The sequence below is a fragment of the Myripristis murdjan genome, chromosome 13 (genome assembly GCF_902150065.1).
Source record: "Myripristis murdjan chromosome 13, fMyrMur1.1, whole genome shotgun sequence".
In the NCBI taxonomy this organism is placed as follows: domain Eukaryota; kingdom Metazoa; phylum Chordata; class Actinopteri; order Holocentriformes; family Holocentridae; genus Myripristis; species Myripristis murdjan.
This window is the reverse complement of record NC_043992.1, coordinates 26,635,883-26,656,416: the sequence shown is the minus strand read 5'-3', so window position 1 is coordinate 26,656,416 and position 20,534 is coordinate 26,635,883. Positions and strand designations below refer to the sequence as shown.

The 20,534-nt window shown below is 42.3% G+C and overlaps 1 protein-coding gene across 1 annotated transcript; it reads right to left on the bottom strand.

The window, feature by feature from the left end:
- Positions 1 to 1,325: 1,325 nt before the first annotated feature.
- ccdc92ba (coiled-coil domain containing 92Ba) lies at positions 1,326 to 18,025 on the bottom strand. Its single transcript, XM_030067207.1, has 4 exons — positions 17,616 to 18,025; positions 16,982 to 17,123; positions 9,141 to 9,188; positions 1,326 to 5,143 (listed from the first exon to the last, which is right to left on the bottom strand). The coding sequence occupies exons 2-4, from the start codon at positions 17,112 to 17,114 to the stop codon at positions 4,416 to 4,418; spliced, it is 909 nt and encodes a 302-aa protein (XP_029923067.1). The 5' UTR covers positions 17,115 to 17,123; positions 17,616 to 18,025; the 3' UTR covers positions 1,326 to 4,415.
- Positions 18,026 to 20,534: the final 2,509 nt, after the last annotated feature.

The window sequence follows — 20,534 nt, the reverse complement described above, 5'->3', positions numbered from 1 at the left end:
ACTAGAGCAGTTGGAATTGGTCCTGTAGTGAAAAAGGATCCCTGCTTAAAGAAAACTACAAGGTTGTCAACTTCACAGCAGGCAAGAAAGCTTTTATCAAATGTTTGTCACTTAATTCAGTTTAAAGTCTCCCTCAAAGATACAAATTATAATCCACATCATCAGTCATAATGACACTTAACATTTCCCAGTTATTTTGAAAGGCGAATAACAATCCGATTTTTAAAAAATGCACAGTTTTTTCAGTCGTCAGTGCATAAATATGCAGATTTGAAACAATTTTGTCCGAATGTTATTTAATGGTATTTATATTTTGAGAAAAGATCTCAGCCATAGAGAATGTTTTAATATTTTGTATGCTCCCGTATTTACTGAATTATTACTGTCTCATCGATATATGACTTTGATATCACATTGATTATTCTTTATATAATACACACACCTTAAAACTGTCTTGTAGAGACCAGATGAGGCTCTAACAACAGACCCTGGGTTCCTCATTCATCAAATGTGATTTACATGTGTCACACTAACAAAATGATCACTTGCTCTCCTCTACTTGAGCTGGCTTTTGATTGACTGGCAAACTAAGAAATAACGATCTCAAACAGGCAACAGACTAGACAATGTTTCATTTTATTCAAATTACGTGTACAGTTGATCACAATAGGAAGCTAACACAGTATATGCGGTAATCAATCAGTAGCTTATGCTTACCCAAGAATCAAACCATACAACAGCCCAGAACAACATGTAGTCTCTCTGCATACCATATTATGTACCTAAAACTAGGAGGTACCACACAGTATTATTGCTAGAGGTGACATAACATTAAAGAGGATGCTTCATGGTGCCAAATACACTGAAATGTCTCTCTGAATTGCAAAAGAAACCTATGTGACCTCATCCAAGGCTGATCCATAAGTCAAAATCACACAGACAATGCTGCTATCATTATTATTATCATCATCATTAACAACATCATCATCATCATTATATAGACTTTTAGAAAGATGGAAGACATTTTATGTGGGTGCAAATAAAATATCTACCTTGCTGCTATGTTTTTGTCATGTGGAATATGTTATGAAACATGGGGGGAAGAAAGCCACTGAACGAGGTGTAGATTTTCTAAAGTTCAAAGAGTCATGAAAAGACGGTTTTATTAAGGCATCACACCATTCAACTTCATGCTAGTTTCTCTGGTGGGCCTCTTTGGCTCATTATTGTAAATCTCTTAAACCAGACAAACAACTCACCAGTGTCTGAGTCACAACATAGATACATACAGAATGGGATTTCAAATGAAGTAGCTTTTTTTTTTCTTTATTATTTGTCCAAGATGTTACATCATGCCAAAGTAGAGATCATCTAAAAAGTGAGATATTGCTGTGGTTTGTTAGGCAGGTTGTAGTATACGGTAGATGGCTATAGAGAGGTTCATCTACCTGCCACTGGGTTTGGATGAGATATGTAGTGCTGCACTGGATCATGAAGCTTAACAGTCTAAATGCAGGCTTCCTCTTGGAAAGGGAACTTATTGTTCTAACAAGACCGCTTTGAAGTCTTAGGATTATTGTCTCAAAAAGCTTGAGGAGAACTAGTGCATACAGTCACGCTAATGGCTTGCCAGCTAAGAGGCGAACCTCTTCACATTTGCATTTTCCTCGGTAAAAGACAGCTTCACTTTCACCCAGACAGTCTCCTTCTGCATAAGACAACCCAGTTGCCAACATGGTTGATGCTGCTCTACATGCAGCATGTCCTCTATTCTTCACCACATGAATATGCCTCGTATAAAGTTATAACACAACAGATAATTACGTAAAGATTCTGTCACAATAAACAGAACCAACATGTATTTCAGTGAAACAATCCATTTGACAGTTAATAAAGATACTGAGCAAAACAATCAAAATATTAAGTTAAACAATCATGAAATCTATTCTAATACCTTAAGTTCCCTCCTTGTGGCTGTTGACAATTCACTTATTAGTAATATGTAAATATATTGATATAAGGTTATATTGTTTTACTGAAGGTATACTGCTAAAAATAATGCTAAAATTCTAATCATCAGCTATTAAAGGTAATGGCCCCTCCCGGCAACTAATCATAGTTCAGTGTAATCTTAATATAGGTAGGCTCATTTCATTGACACGGACTGTAATTATTGACAATAACATTTAACATGTGTATTTAAATACTGGCTCAATTATGGACAGACTCTGACACATTTTTGAATGGTTTTGCACAGCATGTCTCACAAGAGACAATCAGAAATATTTCAAGTGCCATGTTACATAAAGTAAAAATTTATAAGCAAATACCCCAAATTCTTACACAAGTGTTTCTGAACCAAAAGAAGAAAATATTGAATAAAAACAACATCTTATGTCTCCACACATAGTACTCTGTTTCCTCGTGCAGACACTTAATTTTTGATGCACCCTTCTCTCACTCCTGTATTGTAAGGCTATAATTACAGAGGAAGGGACAGTGAATTCATAAAATGATGTATATTATCAATATAAATGTCCTATGGATTACAGACATAAAAGGCAAGTGAATGGAAGTGTACATTTGATGTACAGTTTCTTTATGTTTCCTTTTCAAGATGCTATTTGCTCATCAAACCACTAGGGGCCGCCATGTGCACGTGCCTCTGGAAACAGAGGGGGTGGGGGTGTCAAGTCAGAGCCATTTTTAGCTTTTTGAGGGCCCCATGCAGGTAGGGGAGTGGGGTAGGGTGGAACTCCTTACAACTTACTGTATTCCAGATGTGCATTATGATATTTCCCACAGTTTGAAATTGCTGGCCTGGATCTTGCTGCCCCATGATTCTGTCTTAATAATCAGTAACACAGAAAAATCAGGTGTTATTTTTTTGTAGTCATCTGCAGTAAATGCATTTGTCTTCATTAACCACCGTTTGTTTAACATGTATATGCCTTTAGATCAACACAGGATGGCGTGTAGGGCCCCCCTAGTGCTTGAGGGGCCCTGTGCAACTGCATAGTTTGCATAACGCAGGAAACAGCTCTGTGTCAAGTGCTCAAGACGCACGTACACATACACACACAGAGATGGCTTCCTGCACAGCATGTCTACTTAGCGAACATGATTTCATGAGTTAAATTTTAAGTGAGTTGCACTGGGGATTGGTGTGATATTGGAAAAGGAACACAAGAAATAGTGAGACCATCCCTATCTTCAATAACAGACCATGCTTTGACTCAAAACACACCAACAGTCATGGCAAACAAGAACCTACAGTTATTTGCCTCATTGTCCATTTTTTCCTGAGGTGAAAAGAAACCCCAACACAGCCTCAGATACAAATGAGTTGAAGAAGTTGTCTTCTGTGTGTATAGTACACAAACCACACCTGAGTGAAACGCATGGTCCAACAAGTTTGAATGGATTATCACCTGAATGTGGCCTGTTTATACAAAGCAGTCACTACAGAGGAATAGCAGCCCATTTGTGCTTCAACATGTCTCTACTCATAAAACATGCACATGTTGCTAAGCCCAAAAAGCAAAACTGGTACATGGCCAACTCTGCTGTTGTTTGACCTTTCATTCACTTAGGACAGGCATTATTGAAAGGTCAACCATTGGAAATAGGGTAAAACACAGATCTCACTTCCCCTCATTGTAGTAACAACAGATATATTAACCACATATAATTAATTGCTAGGTAATCACACTATGATTACAAAAACATTTGTTACAGTGTAATTACAGATATCACAACGGTATAACTTAATGATATATAGTGGTCAAACATTCAAAATTAGGACAATGGCAAACAAACAAGTATTTGTGAGTTGGTGTGGTTTCTAATCTGCTGTCATTCAGTTCTTTCACAGTGAGGGCAATGTACATCTGACCAATCAGTAGGTTTCAAATCAAGGACACACACAGAGGTGCGTAACATTGCAGAGATTTTCAACTGTGACTCAGTGAGAGGCCAGACAAATGTTTGACCACAAGTGTTGATTTATGGTTGGCCTTGAAACGACACAGTTGTTTGGGCCACACAGCAGGGCTGTTAGTCCACCTAAAATGGCTACTTCTAAGGTCAAACTCACCACCAAGCAACAAAGGGTTGCACTCAAATAAGGCCCCGTAGTATATTTAGCGAGTGATACCAGTGTAAACAGATAATTACCTAATTTCACTTAAAAGTGACTTAAAGTGATGTCTATTAGAGTTTGCTTTGCACTTTATCTCAGATCACATCAAAGTCCATTTGTATTAGAAAAGTGTCCACGGTAAGTATATGACCCCATAGGTAAAACCAGTCTCAGCAACAGTTCAGTCAAGGTGCAGGACAATGATTAAAAGTTCGACATAAGATAATGATGACAGTGATCATAAAGCAGTTAAAAGCATTGGTCTCACTAGTTGCTAATCTGCCTTGGTTTCAGCAGCAGGGGGTGCTGTGGCTGTGGACACGAGTCTGGCTGCTTCATCTTGGGGCTCCATTGGACCTTCCCCGCCTCCCTTCTCCTCATCTTCCCGTTCCAGGCCCAGTGGAGGCTGTCTTTGGGCTGGAGAGTGCCTGGAGCGGGCTCTGTGCCTACGGGGGTGTAGGAAAAGTGCAGGGTCCGGCATGGCTGTGGGTTCTGCAGGACCCGTCACTTTCTCTATGGGCACACATTCCCTGGCACGTTCCACTCTCAGCTGCCCTGAGGAGGACCTGGCACTCTTACGCTTGGGTTTGACCACAGGGGAGGCAGCAGAGGGTCCTGTGGGCATCTCCTGAGAAATGGAGTTCTGCTCAGCACCATACTGGGCCCCCTGATTGTTGGCTCTGGCAAGGAGAACCTGCCTCTGCTGCATTCGCTGGTGGTGCAGTTTCTGCCGGGCAGCGTGGAGTTGGAAGGAGAGGTACGCTGCTGCCTCCGTTTGCTTCTGCAGCTCCGTGTTAAGGATGGTGGAGCGGTGGCTGCGGCGTTTGAGCTCCTCCAGAAAATGACGTTCCTTGTCCTTGAGATTGGCTCTGAGAGCTCCCACCAGAGCCCCCTTGTGACTCAACTCCTTACGCAGCTCTCCCAAGGTGCACTGCTGCTCGGCCAGACGGGTTTCCACCTCCCTACAGCGGGCCTCCAGGAGCTCCTCTTCTTCCTGCAACTCTGACACACAGGGATGGGCAACACATTCAAGCATCAGTACGCTAAATCCAGAGTGATTTGCAATAAATGTGTGTATACATTTAGTGTACAGTGTACAAAGCTGAGCCCATGTCAACCACTAGTGTCACCAGCTCCAAATCCTAGGGAATAGCGTAGAAGAGCAGCACCCAGAAGACATCCAGATGATATCTTGGCTGGGAGCCACTTAGTCAAACAGATATGGAAGTATGTAATGGGACCAAGCCTGACCACTTGGAAAATCACCAATTTGCTCTTAAAGCCTACTGAGGATTATCTGGGAGCTAGGAAATGGTATGTGGCTTTAGAGCTTGTCCAGACCGAGGCAGGAGACTTAGCACATATGCAGGGGAGGATTACCCTTTGACTGAGCAAATCCAAATCATCCAATATATCCAAGTCAACTTCTGCCATAGAAACTGGCATGGTGTACCATCTGCTGCCAGCTGTGCTAGTTATTCACTACCTAGTGAACTGACAGAGCAGGCAGGCAGTCTGAAAACATGTGGTGCGACTGATAGGGCTGGGTCCCGAACTTCAATACTTTTATTGCACCGGCTAAATTGCTTTGATACTATCCAGTACTGAAAAATGTCTCGTCACTGGGTACCTAGTTTTGATACCTAAGGAGTCTCATCAGCGTCAGTGAGCCAATAAAAATGCAGCATGCTCGTGCCCAGATCTAATGCTGCTGGTGATTGGCTCTCTAATGCATCATAGAGGCCTGAAGGAAAAATGGTGTGTTTTTCATTAGGCTAGGTTTGGCGTTACAGTTAGGGTCAGGCATAAGTTTATTAAGGCAAAAATTAGGGAAATGGTTTAGAGAATGGATGTAAGTCAACACAACATCCCCACAAATATGGTGTGTGTTCGTGCCATGCCTAATGATGCGCTTTGATCGTGCATAAAGGTGCCATTATTTCTAGGCAGAGCTATTTCCGTTCAATATTGTATTAATGGCAATGTTATGTTTTCTCCCACTCTGCACCCAGTATTGACCAGGTCAGTACCACAGTATGTAGTGCAGTGCCTCCTCTCTCCTCATCTCTACTCAATAACAATCTGCCTGCTTTTAGCGAATAAAGTAAACTGTGGTAAATTTGAAATAATGAATAGCCTATAAGTTGCAAAATTTAGAGAGATAAATTAACTCAGGGTCTATATTTTTTATGAAATTGCTTTGAGTGTGTAAAAATGCCAAGTAGATGAAAATAAAACTCAAGAATTGTATATAACTGGTATCAAAAAAGTATCGTTCAGGAGATGGTATCAAAGTCAAGGTATCAAGAATTCAAAAAGGCATTTTGGCATTGTTGAACCTAGTTATCACTCACCAAGGCCACTTTGAGCTGAGAAGTAACTGCCTGCTGTCTTACCTGCTGTTCTGTGATTTTTATGTTTTTTGTAGTGCTACACACCAAATTTCCTTGCGAGACGAAAACAAATGAATGAAACCCATTTCTACAACCTGGAGCAGATGTTCAGCCAAGGTGAAGTTATGCTGCATCATTGTGCAAGGTAAGACCCATCCTGAACACCCAGCCAGTCCATGCAATTCAATACGTCTGTTAGTCAGAACGCTTTAATATTTCATCTCAGCTAGTATTGATAAGACATTATTCCTAAAAGGGAGGGCAAAAAAACAATGACTGCTGCTTGAGACATCCTGCCCACATGAAGCTCTACCTCTGCACCAAGGTCAATCTGAACCGAGTATACTCCAAGCCACCCCCCACCTACTGTAGTCAACCTCCGTGCACTTCCATTCCAGTAAACTCCCCAGAGGGGGGAGGGTAGAAATCAAAAGCCCTGAGTCAGTGCAGTAAGCCTGGGCTGACCAAGCTGGAGGCTGCCAGGGCAGGGAAAGTACGTCCACAGAGGCCGCCACTGATGCCTCGACCCCCACAACTAGGTCACATTTGCTGGATAAGAGAATCCCGACGGTCGGTGTTGGAGGTCAAACTGAAAGTGCAGAATCCATATTAGGTTTACTAGGGTGTAACAGGGTGTGTCATGAATTCATAATGAAATGAATTCATGATCTGGGTTCAGATTTCAAACTGCCAAACTTTACTGCTTTATCATCCCTGATTCTCTTCATTTCAGCTCTCTCGTTCTCTGCAACCACCATCCTTTCCAACTTTTGTATTTTACTATCTCTAATGACTTTCCTGGTATTGCAACACTCCCCTCTCCTTCTGTAATATCCCACTCCACCCCTTCCAGGATGGCCTCTGCATTCTCTGGGGACCAATCAGTCTCAGGTTTTCTGTCGCCCATCACCACACCCAGGGTGAGCTCATATCCTAATTATAGACAACCTAATCTGATCCTCAGGTCTCTCCACATCATCCCTCTCTCTTTCCTTCCCTGTCCCTTTTTCTCTCTCTCCATTCCTCCATCTCTCCGTGTCTGCAGCTGACCACATCCTGTTGCCTCATCTTTTCTTACCTTCCCTGATCACGCTCCTTTCCACACCTCCATCTCTTCCCTCTACCTCTCCTTTTATCCCTTTCTCTCTCTCTCCCTCTCTCCCGCTCTCTGTCTCAGCAAACAGGCTGTAATTGGACACCCCCACTGGGCCTGCAAGGAAAATGAGAGCAGGAAAAGAAAAGGAGGATGGATCAATTTGTCAGGGAGGAGGAGGAGAGTGGAGGGCTATGGTGGGCTGATAAAACGGGGGATAACCTGTCTTGGAAAAGGAGATGGGGTCTAATGGTGGCTGGGTAATGCAGCCGGGCATGACCCCACCCCACCCCCACCACATCATCCCCAAACAGACACACTCTCTCTCCACTCTCAAAAGATTTACATTTTAGGGCTGAGTAAAAACATCATTTCATCATCAAAACAACATTTCTGATTAATTACAATCTTCATTTGAACAATCCCATATCAATTCTTAAAATACTGAGATTAAATTTTTTAATCTATGCCTTTTTCATTATATATGAAGATTTTTGCTCCAATACCCATCCTGTAGTCATTTAATTAACTTCTAACCTACAGAAACTCAGTTGACCAAACTACATATTTTGAGTAAATGGATTAATGCAAAACGGCAGGGAGCTCCCTAAAGCCTTTGATGCATTTTGGATTTAAAAATCATGATGCTAAAAAAAGATTTGGACAAAGCTACTGTATATGTAAGCTGCAAAACCTATATATTTAACTGAAATATCGCAAACTAAATCTATATGGAATAAACCAAAACAAATTTAGTATCAAATCTAATCAGGAACTTGTGAATTGCAATTGAACTGAATCAGGAGATCAGTGTCAGTGCCCACGCCTAATAAATAATACAGGCTTTACAGCTGTGACAAAATGGTGTCTATATTGCATCTCCGAATGCAGACACCAAAAACCACAACTGGCCCTGCAAGCATCAGCCATGAGCCAAATTATTTCAAAGGCACCACAGTCTTGCAGCTGTGTTTGTATCTGCACACTGCCCTCGTCTGACCGTGACAAATTTCCCCTATTCAGCTTAGAGCCTGGGATCCCGTCAAGGCACACACACACGCCCACACACATGCATATATGCGTGCACAAGGCCCTCACAGATAAACAGACACACAAACACACACACAGAGGCACGCTGGAGCCACTAACCAGCACCTCTTTGGTTGGTCACGGAAACTGCCTCCTGCGTGTGAGGGAGGAGATGAGCAGAGAGAGAGAGAGGGACGGGTGAAATGAGGGAGGAGGGTGGCTGCCAGGGATCTGTCCCTGGGGGGAAGGGAGCGAGAGATGCAGGCACAGGGCATGAGAGACGGCTGATTCGATGTTGAGGTTGAACGCTGCAAAGGCAAACTGCCCCAGAGAGATGGAAATGTGTATCTGTGTTTAAAGCTGAGGCAGGAAACAAACCAAAAAGAGGGGCAGTGTCAAAGAGAACTGATTCAGAAAAAGAGCTAGAGGATGAGCAAGAGATGCAGTAGAGATACAGGAAGGAGATTTTTTTTATTTGACATACCTATTTGGCTTCTGCCTGGAGGCTTCACCTTCAGCTCGCTTGTAAGCTCTGGGAACAGAGAGGAGACGCATATAAGACAATAAGTCGACAAGAAGACAAGACAGAGAAATTCTCACAGAAAACGCACTAAATGACGTTGTACTAGCCTAAATCTAAATCCTCAACAGTTCTCAAATGTCTTCTTAAAATGATATGATGACATTTTGAATAATTTTTTGAGGCTATTATTTTTCTCCCCGAAGGTAACATAACAGTAGTATAATCTTTGATGTGTTTTCCACTCTTTCATTTTTTCCCAGTGACTTTCCAAAGGCAAATCACATGATATAGCGTTAATGATACATACTTGAGAATCTAAATATGACATTTCATATCAAAGAGTGTGTGTCATAGTCGCAGATTTGGTCAAAGGTGCCTGGGGGTGGCTGCCGTTATGTTACTTATGACAATGTGGGGAAGAAATAGCTCTGTTGTAACTTCAAAAAGGCATTTTGGCATTGTTAGCATTCCTCACTGGAGCCAGTAAGCGGTGCAAGCAGGTGGGAAGCAACTAGCAGCAGCTATTTGTTTCAAGAAGGGATACAAAGGAATACAGACAATGCAAATAAGATGTTTTAAGACATCTGAAACTACAGGACTATTTTTACCGCAGTGTGACAGAGGTGATAAACATCTGCAAAAGAAGTGACCTACATTTACAAACGCATAAGAAAGTATGACATTAAGTGCCGTGTAAGCACTGCACAACCTCATTCATCCAAACCTCTGATGCAGCAAATGTGCGGCAGGTTATGATGGAAAACTGTAAACAGGGTTTTTGTTTGTTTATTCTCCTTAGTTGTACATGCATTTAAATATTTGTTGAAAGTTAGACTGTATGTGTTCTTTGGCAAGGCTTTTAACGTTTGTCCAGTAATGTATTACTCTCCAAAGAGCTTTACCTTAAGTTTGGACCCTAACGCTTTTGATAATGAACAGCACCTTTTCACTCTGTCTTGTGGTCAGCTGCACTTAAAGCCATTTTAACCGAAAGCAAACTGTTTAGGAGTGCCATATCCTACAATTCATTATGTATGGGCATCATATGTGATTATATGTATGAAATTTCAAGTGCCATTGCGGTATAACTACCGGATACTGCTGTTTTCATGTGAATTTCTGGAATTTTAATTTCTACTGTGGTTCCTATTATAGTCTACACTTTGTGCTTATGCAGATTAGTATACTGGGGGTGTCATAATTCTCTAAATCAATGATTCGATTTGACTTTCAATTTTTAAGGTCATGATTTAATATGATTTTCAATTTAAACATTTTTTTTTCTAACACCGGCTATACGCTTGTTAGACTATCAAGTCTTGATTTGTGATGATCATCAGAGAAAACTGTCATTTACATTTTCAGCTTCTTCTGTGAAAAAAAAGTAAAAGCTACATAGTATCAAGTGTGATATGACACATCTCTCTGGTGAAGTCACATGGCCTGGCCGTGTTAGTGTTTGGACAGGTGACGGTAGCTGGTGTTGTGTGTACCTGATATTTTGGGTAACTGAGTCTCCTATGACAAGTGTGGGAGAGGAAGAAGGCCCAGGCCGGTCAACGGGACGAGCAAGAGCAGCACAGCAATTTACACCCAGGAACGGCTGCGAATTGGGCTGAGCAAATTACGGCTGTCAACGGTGAGACCTCTTGCTTCTAGAGACGAGGACAAACTCTGTTTTGTGCAGGTGGAACTACACTACAAATGTTGGTGTTTTCAGACACTGAGGGGTGTTAATTTTCTCTAATGACAAACAAAAAATTAATTCTAAAATTGTAACCAGTGATCCGAAGCTAATGGTCTAAAGCTGTGCTGTTTTGAAAGATAACATCAGAATGTTGTTTGGTATCTGACATTACTCAAATACAGTAAAACTGAAAGTGGTGTCCCTCCTCTGTCTGCCTCGAGGTGGGGTGTATGTGTGTGTGTGTGTGGTAGGTGATGGGGGTGGGGTGGGGGGTTGGTGGAGTCATTCCAGATCTGTATCTCAGCTTGTCGTGTCTGGCCTGTCAATCATCCTGATGGACCTTCAGACATGCCTGATTGCTGTGTGGCGAGGTCGTCCCACATTCTGCTGATCTGCCCTAAGCGCACACACAAACACAGACACATAGCGTGTATGTGTGTGTGTGTGTGTGTGTGTGTGTGTGTGGCTTCAGTTTTAAGATGAATGTGGTACATATTTGCCCTATTCCTTTTTTTCCATAACCAGCAATATTAACCAACACAGTCAGCAGCCCTCACATAAGGAGTTTGGGGGCAAAGTGAGAAAACTGCCATTTAAAACATGCAATATACATAAAATGCTCATGTTAAACAAAATCCTACAGTGGATTACTACTGGCAAATTGCAGGATTTTAGTCATAAAATAGTGAACTTTAACATTATATAACCAGTTACGTGTTTTAAATATTGAGCAATGAGGATCATGTAATATATTTTCCCAGGAGTAGATATATGTAAACCCTTAATTGCAAGGCAAACTTATCTAGAACAGCAGATGTCTTAGTTATTTCTAGCCCTGCTTCGCCTCCCTCGCTCTCCATCACAGCCTCTGTCTTTCCTTCTGCCGTCTCAGCACAACACATCACCCATGCAGACGGCAAGGAGAAAGAGACACAGGGAGTGAATGAGATAAGGGAGGGAGGAGGGAAGGAAAGCGAAAAGGAAGGAGGGAAGGGCGGCTAGAGGAAGAAAGACAGACAGCCTCAGCAAGTGGGGAATCAGACTCACTGACGACCAGTGAAATATTCAGCTGTTATTGCCTTGCATCGGACGCTGCTCTCTCTTTTCAGCGAGATAGCTTTGGCTCTCTAATCCCTGTCTTCACTCACAGCTACCTGCAGCGTTTATAGACTTCCTGCAACCACAGGAAGTCAGTTGAAAGAGCTGTTTCTTAGAAATGAAACACAGCAGACGGGCAGTGGAAACGAGGCAGTCAGCAAACTGCAACATCCAGTGTACCTGCCAGGGAGAAACACTTTTTAGGTCACGCTTATCTCCTTAAGCCTCACTGAGCCTTTCAGGTTTTATTGCGTGGCTCTACCTTGAATATAAAAAAATATGGGCAGAAACAGAAACACAATCCATCTCCGCAGATGCAACATGTCATGAATAGTGCAGGGATGTGTGAGTGAACGGACACAAAGGAAAATTTTTATCTAAAAGTCACACTCCAACGTTTTGGACAAAATACCTTTTTTCCGACGTACCCAGACTGAGACAAGCTGTTCAATACCATTTTCCCCTCTGTACGTCCAGTGGTTTGGGTCCAATGGGTTGCACATCGTGTTAGCTTAGCATATAGAGTTGAAGTCAATGGGAGTCATTAGCCTAGCTCTGTCAAAGTGAAGAAATAAACCTTACAGCAATTCCAAAGCTGTCTTATTTACACAGTGTATCGTGTATTTGAACGACACTGGACGTACAGAGGTGAAAATGGTATTGAATAGAATAGAAAAGAAATCCTTTATTGTCATTGTACAAGTACTATGAAATTAGGATTGCAACTCAGTGCAATTACTTAGACAATTTTAAAATAGCCAACAAGCGCACGTTCAATAAATATGAAACTACGCTGGAACTACCTGAAACTAACTGGGGTTAAGAGTTCTGATGGCCCAGGGCAAGAAACTGTTTCTTAAGCCTGTTTGTCCACCTTTTGATGCACCTGAAGTGCCTCCCCGAGGGCAGCAGGTTGAACAGGTGGTGTCCAGGGTGAGAATGGTCTCTGATGATGTTCCTTGGCTTTGCAGAGGCACCATGAGCTGGAGCTGGAGGCTTCCAGTGAGGGCAGAGGGCAGCCGATGATTTTTTTGAACTACTTTAATGAGCCTCTGCAGAGCTCCACTGAGCAGCCGGCGTACCACACTGTGACACATGTAGGCCACCACACTCTTGATGGTGGAGCGGTAGAAGGCCACTAGCAGCTTCTCCTTCAGTCTGTTCTTACGGAGGACTCTTTGAAAGTGGAGTAGGTCTTTTTTACCACCACTGATGTGTTGGCAGACCAGGAGAGGTCCTCTGAGATGTGCGTTCCCAGGAATTTGAAGGTGGAAACCCTCTCTACACAGTCTCCATTGATGTAGAGTGGGCCAGGGTCTGCTCTGTGCCCTCAGAAGTCAATAACTATTTCCTTTGTTTTGCTCGTATTGAGTGCCAGGTTGGTCTTGGAGAACCACTCAGAAAACTTCTGAACCTCGTCTCTCTTGTCTCCTCCGGTTACCCACCACAGTGGTGTCATCTACAAATGTGTTGGTGGAATGGATGGGAGTACAGTCATAGGTGTAGAGGGCATAGAGAAGAGGACTTAGCACACAGCCCTGTGGAGAGTCAGGGCTGAGCATGAGGGTGGAAGAGCAGCGGGGGCCAATTTTGGCGATTTGGGGGCGGTTAATGGGGAAGACCTTTATCCAGGTGCAGATGGAGGAGGGACAGTTTGTCAACCAGTTTGTCAGCGATGATTGTCTTGAAAGCAGAGCTGGAGTCAGTAAAAAGCATCCTAACACAGGTCCCCGGGTATTCCAGGTGGCTCAGCGCCGTGTAGAGGGCTGCAGATCTGTTTGCTCTGTAAGTAAATTGATCTGGGACAAAGGTGGGGCGGAGGCTGGCTTTAATGTGCTGTGAGATGAGTCTTTCAAAACATTTCATGACTACTGATGTAAGTGCAATTGGCCTGTAGTCATTGAAATTACTGATGGCAGGCTTTTTCAGGGCAGGGATGATGGTGGCCACTGATGGCTTGGGTCAAGGAGAGATTGAAGATCTTGGTGAAGACCCCTGAACAGCTTGCGTCAGTCTGGGTGAGTCAGAAAAAGTCTATTTTACCCAAAACACTGGAGTATTCCTTAAAGACATTCGGCATGCACAGCTACACCTTGCCAAGTCCTTATCGAAAAAGAGGCTCCCTACATTATCACCCTGCACTTTTAATTCAATAACAGATGACAAAAAACGATTTATCTTATTGTAGTTGAAATAGAAAATGTGTAAGCATGTTAATTCTGATAAGAAAATACAGAAAGCTCGGAGCAATAGAAAGAGGTCAGCAGTACAAAAGCAAAGCTTTTGTACTGCTCAAACTCAAACATTTGCCTCCCTTCCAAGCTGGCAGCAGTCGCTTACTACATCTGCAAACCTCATTAGCCTATTGGCCGATTATCACTCGCCACAGCCATCCTCAAGTATCTTCATCACACCAGTCAAATTTTACTCCTCTCCAGAAATAATCAATCTGAGAGAATCTCCTCAAGTCAGATGCTGTAATTGCATCATGCCAGATTTACTGTAAATACGAGATTCCAGCCGAGAAAAAGGCCTCCTAATTACAAGTAGGAAATGCATAATTTTTTTTATTGTGTAGTCTCATATCTCAAACTTGACACCACAATTTGGGAGACGCGTGTCAGCAACTCAGGAGAGGGGCAAACACTGCAGTGAATCCACTGAGGTTGGCAGTCAAAGATGGCAAAAAATCAAACTGATAGGTGACATTCTTTATAAAACTCATGCCCTATTTATGATAAACAAATGTCTGTTTGAGTTTGTTTATGGTGCATTTTAACTTCATAAATGAAAATTATGTTGGGTGCAGGCATGCAACGAGTTTAACGTGAATGTTTCCAAGTCGCAGCCACGAGATGTCACCTTGGTCTTGCTTCGTCCGATGTGATGCCAGCATGGCGATAGTCCAAGACAAAATGAGGTCCAGGTGTGCAGAAGGGACTCGGGGTGGGGGGTGCACAGCTGTGCCTGGTGGTAGACTGCCTTGTAAACCAATGAGTTGCCAGCAAAACCTTTTTCTAACACTGTCAAAGTGACTCTCAGGTCATTGCAGGAGGTCTTTAAGTATGTTTCATCTCCAAAAAGATTAGAGGAGCTCAGGGCTAATGTTTCTGTGCATGTGATCCCATAGAAACCTCTGGAGAATATGTAAATGAGAGAGAGCGTAACAGAACTGGAGAGCAGACTCTTGATTGCAACTGCTGCAGGAAGATTTACATCTGTGCTGAAAAGAACTGCAGATAATATTTTTTATGGCTGCAGCTTCTGAGATAACCCAGTAAAGCTCTCTAGAGAATTTACTTTAACAAATTTATTCAGTTTTTTGAAGCAAACTGGTGTCTGGGTCTCTCTGAACTGACTCTGGCATCACAATGACTTGTTTTCTTCTACCACGCAACACACATCCCATCATAACTGTAACTCCATGTGGACAAGAAAGAAAATACAATCTGTCTAAGCAGCATGTGCACTGCCCTCTAAATTCACAGTGGGAAACCCCGTGGAGAGAAAGACAGAGAAAGAGAGAGGGAGAGAGAGAGAGAGAGAGAGAAAGAGAGAGAGAGAGAGAGAGAGAGAGAGAGAGAGAGACAGAGACAGAGAGATAGAGAGAGAGAGAGAGAGAGAGAGAGAGAGAGAGAGACAGAAGAAGAGTAGAAGAAAAGGATGGGACAATCAAAGGAGTAACTGTGAGGAGGAAATACACACTGTCTCTGCTGTCTGTTTCTCTCAGACACACACACACACACACACACAGCCTTATTGACCAGATGTGACTGTGTAGCAGGGCTGGAAAGTGGTGGAGGGGGGTCGTTTTCTACTCAACTGATCATATTGGCTCTCAGCCATCTCTCTCTCTCTCTCTCTCTCTCTCTCTCTCTCTCTCTCTCTCTCTCTCTCTCTCTCTCTCTCTCCTCCCCCTTGCCTGCCCCCCACTCCATTGTAGCCTACAATCTCCTTCATATGGATTACTATTGCTGTAGCACGTATAGATTATGCATGGTGGTTGTGTATGTGCATATATGTATGTGTGACTTTGTAGGGATGCATTGTGTGTGTGACATTGACTAAATGCCTATGTCTCTCTCTCTCTCTCTCTCTCTCTCTCTGTGTGTGTGTGTGTGTGTGTGTGTGTGTATGCATGTAAGTGTGCCCGCACTTGCACATATATGCACACACTAGAGCCCATAAATCACAAAGCTTGATTAAATGGGTAATATATATCCATTAAGCCTCAAACAGGAAATGATGTAATGTCCAGGAATCATAGCGTGACATCATCATGCTCTCACTGTTTGGGTTTGAATGATGGCCCAGATGGGGGTCTTGAGGAAAATGTAGTAAAGAAAAAGAAAGAAACAAACATGAAAATCAATGCTTTGGACCACCGAGAAGATGTGTGAAAATAAGTGAAAGCCTAAAAACAAAACAACACAAGCTGATTCATGCACCAGAGAAATTAGGAACTGATCCATCCATTATTAAAAAGAGGAAATCATTAAAAATCAGAAAAGGTTCTGTCTAGGTGGACTGCAGTTTGGACTGGGATGCTGAGCATCAACAATTTTGAAATCCCAGATGGTAAAACTGTTGTGCACTTTCAAATCCGCCCACAAGGTTTCTTGTGAAAAACAAAATAACACAAGTAGAAATAACATTCAACAATCAATGACTGAGTTCTGAGGGGGATAAAAAAAAGACATCAGATAGAACCAAATGAATTTATGACCAAATATACTGTGTTTAATATTTATAAATATTTACATTATTATTTTTTTAATTGCCTGTCTAACTCCTGTTATGTCAGTAAAGCCTCATTTGAATGTGAATCTTGTAATTTCAGGTTCATGAAGCTGTACAGTTTGTAGACAACAGATGTGTAAATATAGCGGGGACCCAGGAAGTTTCTGATCTTGGTAGCCTGCCAGCCTCAGAAAAAGCCCCTCACCCCCACCCACACCCACCCACCCACACACACACACACACACACACACACACACACACACACACACATACTCACCTGAGCATCGTTTCTGCAGGGAGAGGATCTCCAGGTGGAGGCCGTGGAGCAAGGTGAGATGCTCCTGCCTGAGGAACACCATGCTCCTCTCCACACTTTGGATCTGACGAGACAAGCTGCTGTCCGGATCCATGACCGAGCCCTGCGTCAACACAGCGAGAGCACTTTCACGGGACAATGTCAGGTCAGATGTCGCCCCGTTTCCTCCCCACTTTTTTTTTTTTTTTTTTTTTTTTTTTACTCCACCAACATCACCAGTTGTCCATATATGTGTGCGTCAGAGAGAGAGAGAGAGAGAGAGAGAGAGAGAGAGAGAGAGAGAGAGAGCAGCCTTCACGTTTTTAAGAGAAAACCTTTTACAAGTTCAGACTAAATTGCAGGGGCTTGAACACCAGCAGCAATGTGATATATTAAATGTGAGCCCTGCTTATGTCAGCCACATAGAAAAGTGCAAGTTCTGTATCGAGGTCATGTGATGGCTATAAATAAAGTATTGACAAGCAGAGAAATCAGCAGAAATGGGAGAACCAACGCATTACTACAAGCTGCGTCGGGACGCAGCGGGTATCGGCCCATACGATCACACTCCAGCCTTTACATCAGAAATTAAAGCGACGCAAAACGCTCCGCTTACCTTTTTAAAAATGTATTATGTTAACTGCCAGAATCTAGGAAATATGATTTGTAAGGGTTATAAACAAGTCCTCTGGTCCCGGCATGCTGTTTCCCAGTGTTGCTCCAGATCCTGTTGGTTATCGCTGCGGCATTCATCCAGAGACATTTCATATGTGGCGTTAAATTGCTTATCAGCTGCATGTGACGACGTTTGATCAGCGGAGGAAGAAAGCGCACAGATGTGGAAAAATGCAAAAACCACCGCGCATTGTGCTACGATCCTCTGGCCAAACTGCTCTTTGCTGCAGGGGTGTCTGCGTCGCTCGTTTGTAAAATATGACTAGAGCATATAATTTTTATTTTTATTTTTATTTTTTTAGAAAGCCTGTTAGAAAGGTGCGCCGTCCATTTCAACATGCGCACCTTTCTCGCTCGCCCACCGACAGAGACATAAAGCTACTGGAGACGGCTGTACTGTTAAAAAAAAATGATGAAAACAAGCCATCGTGACCAGAACACGCGAGAACATCGTACGACAGACAGCTGATTGGAGGGATCAGCCCATATGTCGACTGGAAGGAGGGGATCGATAGGGAGCCGGTGGGATGTTACAGGGAAACGCAATGATAAAATGACTCCAGTAAAATGTCATAAAAATATCTGTGCAGTGTTGGTTTCAGTGTAGAAACAGATCAGCACTTAGATGAGACACAAAGTCCTACATTGCATGTATCGTGATGAGGATGTGATTTCAGCACCATGGACAGGGCTTATTAGGCCCAGTCTGCTGCACTGGTTCCCAACCCGAGGTCCGGGGACCTCCAGGGGTCCTGAGGAGTCTCCATCAAATTAAGCACCTGTTTAAAACCATTCACTAACAATTGGTGCTGTGAGGGAATGAATAAAGTTTACCGTTTGAGTTACAGATTACAATTTACTACCTGCTGTCAGCTCTCCGAGACAGATCTGCAGCTCAGGACCAGGGGGTTTCAGACTTTTCTGGGGTCTGGGTCCCATGTTGACTTTCATTAAGCCGCAGAGCTCCATTTTAACTGAGGACCCTGCTATGAAAAGATTTTTGGGGTTGTATTAAGTACTAATATGTTCAAAATTCATAATGAACACTGAGCACTTCAAAGTGGTGAGGTTAAAACATTTTACTCAAATTATGACTCACATATTTTTGTAAATATAAACATTTATAGTGAATTATAGTGAAATAAACCTTTTCCTCGTTCTGCTGAGGACTGCCTAGATCCCCAGACCCCACTTTGATAACCATACTCTAGACTAAATTACAACAAAAATCTTAAAAGGTTCTTGCAGCTCTGCAGGGCAAAATCATACCAAATAACAGTCCTTAGTCTAACACACATGCATTTTCTCGTATGAAAAGTTTAGGAGCCCCTGAGGGTTTTTTTTTTCACAAAACAGAATTAAAAAGTTTGCCAGATAGCGGTAAAAAAAAAAAATTATACTATTTCTTACTGATATACTGACTGTATCTCACAAAGCAGAATTACATAGTTAGTCAAATAGGCAAACAGTCCTATTTAACATTCAAATAACTAGTCAGTCTTACTCCTCCTTGCTTCCTTCTGGAGCTGGAAACTGGTTTGAAAACTGATAGCATATCTGGATAGGCAGCAAAGAGGAAATCAGAAAGTTTATGAATCCTCCCAACAGCTGGTTACATAATGAAAACTAATTGACCATGAATACAGTCTGTTGCTCATTTATGCATGTACAGCTGCCTAGTGCTGCTGGGACTTTCAAAATGCCCGGACCTCCCTGAAAGAAAAGCACACAATTTAGTATTTATTTATTGATTTATTCTTTAATCTTTATTTTCACGTTACACAAATAGTTGTTATTGTACAAAGAAACATATAAATTGGGATTTTCCATACAAAAACTGAAATTCAGCCAAAACATCATGAAAAAAATGTTAAATTTACATTTATGTGAACCCTGACAGTTTGATGCTCAGTGAAGGCAGAAGATTTAGCTTTGTAATCTCGGTTGGTTCAGTATCCCAGGGCAGGACGCTCTGCCTTCAGTGAAGGAGTCTTCGACAAGCTGCACAGTGGTAATAGTCTTCATTGTTGTTATGGATTTCATTTTCAATACCACACAATAGTCAATAATTAACCAATCACCAGGAAATAAACATAAATCTACAAATGGCCACAGATGAGCAAAAGAAACTGGTCCAAGTGGAGCAACAGATGTTGTGGATTGTGACAAAAGTTTCTCCAACAACCTCTTCTCATCACCTAAAAATGGAAATGAATAAAGGAGTTGCACCAGTTGCACTTGACCACCACGTCACTTGTGCACTTGTCACTGGAAAAGGAGCAAGAAATATTTTCCTGTGACAAGTGTGTGCTCACTACCTACAAATTTAGAATCATAAGATTGTCCGATGCGCTTGTGACAATCATATGTTTTGAAATCCAAGCCAGGTAGGGAACAAATGCGCATAAAAAAAAAAAATAGAGGCAAGAATTAGAGTGCAGTTAGCAACACTGTAGCGTGCTTCATGGCCAAAGGTCCTTCCACGTGATTACAAAAGAGTACAACATTGACATGAGGAGACATCTCCGCTTGGCCACAATGGTTCATTACAATTCTTAAACGCACACAGCAACAGAATAACAAATCTGCCATCATCAAATTCTGATAACATCATAGCCTTACACAGCACATTCACAAACAGAAGCTTGTTTGTTAGGAATTAGCTCTTCAAATGTTACCAAAATGTCGTCACAACAAACCAGAAAGTTAAGCTGCCTTGAGAATCTGCTGGGAGGCAAATCAATGCACACATACATTCACAATGAAAACTCAAAACGGGAGTTTCTCCGAATCTTAAAAAGGCAATTTGGCAATAACTGTGACTATAAAGCCCTTCGATCTCAATCCAGTTATTACAACT